Source organism: Buceros rhinoceros, unplaced genomic scaffold (assembly GCF_000710305.1).
Source record: "Buceros rhinoceros silvestris isolate BGI_N320 unplaced genomic scaffold, ASM71030v1 scaffold41317, whole genome shotgun sequence".
In the NCBI taxonomy this organism is placed as follows: Eukaryota; Metazoa; Chordata; class Aves; order Bucerotiformes; family Bucerotidae; genus Buceros; species Buceros rhinoceros.
In genome coordinates, this window is record NW_010424751.1 from 12640 (window position 1) to 15204 (window position 2565).

General features: G+C 56.6%; 1 protein-coding gene across 1 annotated transcript in view; it reads right to left on the minus strand.

Moving 5' to 3' along the window:
• The window catches only part of NCSTN (nicastrin), a gene marked incomplete at its 5' end in the record, with an annotated part of 10153 nt that extends 7899 nt beyond the window's left edge, over nucleotides 1-2254 (minus strand). The window contains 4 exons of the mRNA XM_010140886.1: nucleotides 202-311; nucleotides 1175-1325; nucleotides 1411-1556; nucleotides 2119-2254. Of these exons, the coding sequence (XP_010139188.1) occupies nucleotides 202-311; nucleotides 1175-1325; nucleotides 1411-1556; nucleotides 2119-2254 (543 nt within the window). The remainder of the gene's footprint in view (nucleotides 1-201; nucleotides 312-1174; nucleotides 1326-1410; nucleotides 1557-2118) is intronic.
• Nucleotides 2255-2565: the final 311 nt, after the last annotated feature.

The window sequence follows — 2565 nt, forward strand, 5'->3', positions numbered from 1 at the left end:
CCTCCAAGGAGCCGACCACGCTGCCTCTGTTCTCCCTCTGGAACAACCCACCCGCTTGCAGAACCACAACAGAGAGATTTAGAAGGTTTGGAACATGGAAAGAAATGAAAATATGATGAGTGTGTCCCTATGAGAGCAGCCCCCACCCTCCCAGAGTCCCACCAGTCCATGCTCTGCCAAGCAACATCAGGAGGTACCTACTCGTGTGGCGACGATAATCACTTCCTTCTCAGGAGCCACTTTCCCGGAGGAGTTGATGGGCTGCAGAGTGCTCCAGACGTTGTAATCGAGGAGAGGATCGCACACCACCTCTAGGGAGCAGAAACAATGTCAGTGAGGACGAGAGCGAGCAGCGACAAGGGAGAAAGGGGCTTCTTGGTGAGCAGCAGCTCACGGGGGCTCGGTCAGAGGAGGAGGCTTCAGCTCAGCAGAGGCCCAGGAAAGTCGCTGGACTCCAGTTCCTGCACACGGAGCAGTAACCTCAGAGCTGTTCTGTGGGAGCTACGGAGCGGCTCCGCGGGGCCTTCCTCAGCCAGCGCCTCTTCTACCCATCATTTCCCGAACTGATGACAAACGTAGCCCCAAATTCCTCCCACTTCAAGAGTTTGGTTTGAAAAGGCTCAGCTGGTAAAAAAGCCTTTAGGGAATCCCTAAAGCTCGCTCTTCCACCCAGGTTTTTACCACCAGCCTCATCCCATGTGACAATCACCGAACTGAACTGCCGGGGTTGGAAAAGCCCTTTGAGCCCATCGAGTCCCAGCGCTGCCCCAGCACGGCCAGGTCCCCCCTGACCCCTGGCCCTCAGTGCCACTTCCACATGGTTGGGAAACCCCTCCAGGGACGGGGACTCCACCACTGCCCTGGGCAGCCTGGGACACGCTGGGACAACCCCAATGGGACAGAAATGGCTCCTCAGGGACAACCTCAACCTCCCCTGGGGCAGCTGGAGGCCAGTTCCTCTCGTCTTGGGGAAAAAAGACCGACCCCCTCCTTGCTGCACCCTCCTGTCAGGGAGTTGTCAGAGCCAGAAGGTCTCCCCGGAGCCTCCTTTGCTCCAGCCTCAACCCCCCCAGTTGCCCCAGTTGCTCCTCAGATGTTCTCCAGACCCTTCTCTGGACACGCTCCAGCCCCTCAGTGTCCAGGTGTCACGACGAGGAAAGCCGACTCTGCCCACCTGGGTTGATGCTGAAGGTGCTTTGGAGGGAGCTGCGTCTCATGCAGGTGACGGTGCTGGTCACAGCGTGCATGTGGGAAAAGAGCTGCATGGCACAGAGCGGGTACTCGGGGCCGGAGCCGTCGCGAGGGACGTTATGGTCTTGATAACACTGGATGGAAATAAAAATGATTATAAATCTCTGCTTTTCTGTGACAGTGTGCTTCCCTCTCCCGCTCGTCGACAAAGTTCGGCACCTGCTTAATGACTTGTGTCTCATTGGCATCTTCAAGGAGGAAAATAGGGAAGTGAAAATCCTCGTAGGAAAGGCCGCTGCCCAGGGGATTCCACACAGTCTCGTTGCAGTGCGCGAACTGCGGGCCGTAATCTTGGGAATAGACACCTGGGAAGGGGGAGAAAGGGGCAAACCTGAGCCCACAGGAGAGAAAACAGCAGCAAATAGAGCCCAGGCACCGTTAGGGGCTGAGGATCCGGCGGCCAAAGGCTCGGAGAGGTGGAGCTGGTGAATACGTGCGGCAGAGACGTAGCGGAACACGTGCTCCGAGCTGTGAGTGCTCAGAGAGCGTTTCTCTGTCCCACGTCGAGGAGACCCGCTGAGAACCATCGTCCTCCAAAAGGAGGAACAGCCAAACCCGCCTTTTCTGAGCTCAGTGGGTGCTGGAAGCACCCTTAAGGCACCCAGAACAGCCCAAGTGCAGCCAGCCCAGCTCAGGGCCTCCTTCAGAGCAGAGAGCTCAGGGCCAACTGTGGTTGGTGGAGCAAATTCTCCCCCCAAATCATGACACAGTCAATTTGCTGCATGAAAAAACAGTGAAATGAGACTAAGTGAAACCCCGGGGGGAATTTGGGGGCAGGACGTTGCAGTAAGAAGTCTCAGCTCTCCTTTGTGCTTCTTCCCCATTTCTCCGCTTCCCAACAGGGATGAAGGTTTGAGGTTTCCTCACCAAACCCATCGTTGGGGCACTTGAGACCCGGCGAGAAGCCCTGGGGTGGGCTCGGGTTGGCAACAGCCACGGCCAGGCCTGACACGCGGGAGGTTCCCTTCAGCTGCAGCATCACCCTCCTGCGAGAGGAGAGAAGAATTAAAGGGTGAATTCACAAACGAGGAGTTAATGAGAACCCACCACATGCTAATGCTGACGTATTCGTGGAGCATGTGATGGAGCTTTTGATCAAAATAACCAACAGGGCCTTTTGTCCTTCTCAGAGCCGCAGAGAGCAACGAGGAGGAAAACTTCAGCCACTTGGCTCCTGCTCGGCCCTGGGAGGGACAAGACCAACCTTAATCACGGGATGTAATGAACTGAACTGTGAGAGCGATGAGAAGTGACACAGAGCAGAGCTCTGCCAGCTGGTGGGCAAAGCCCTTTGAGCCCATCGAGTCCCAGCGT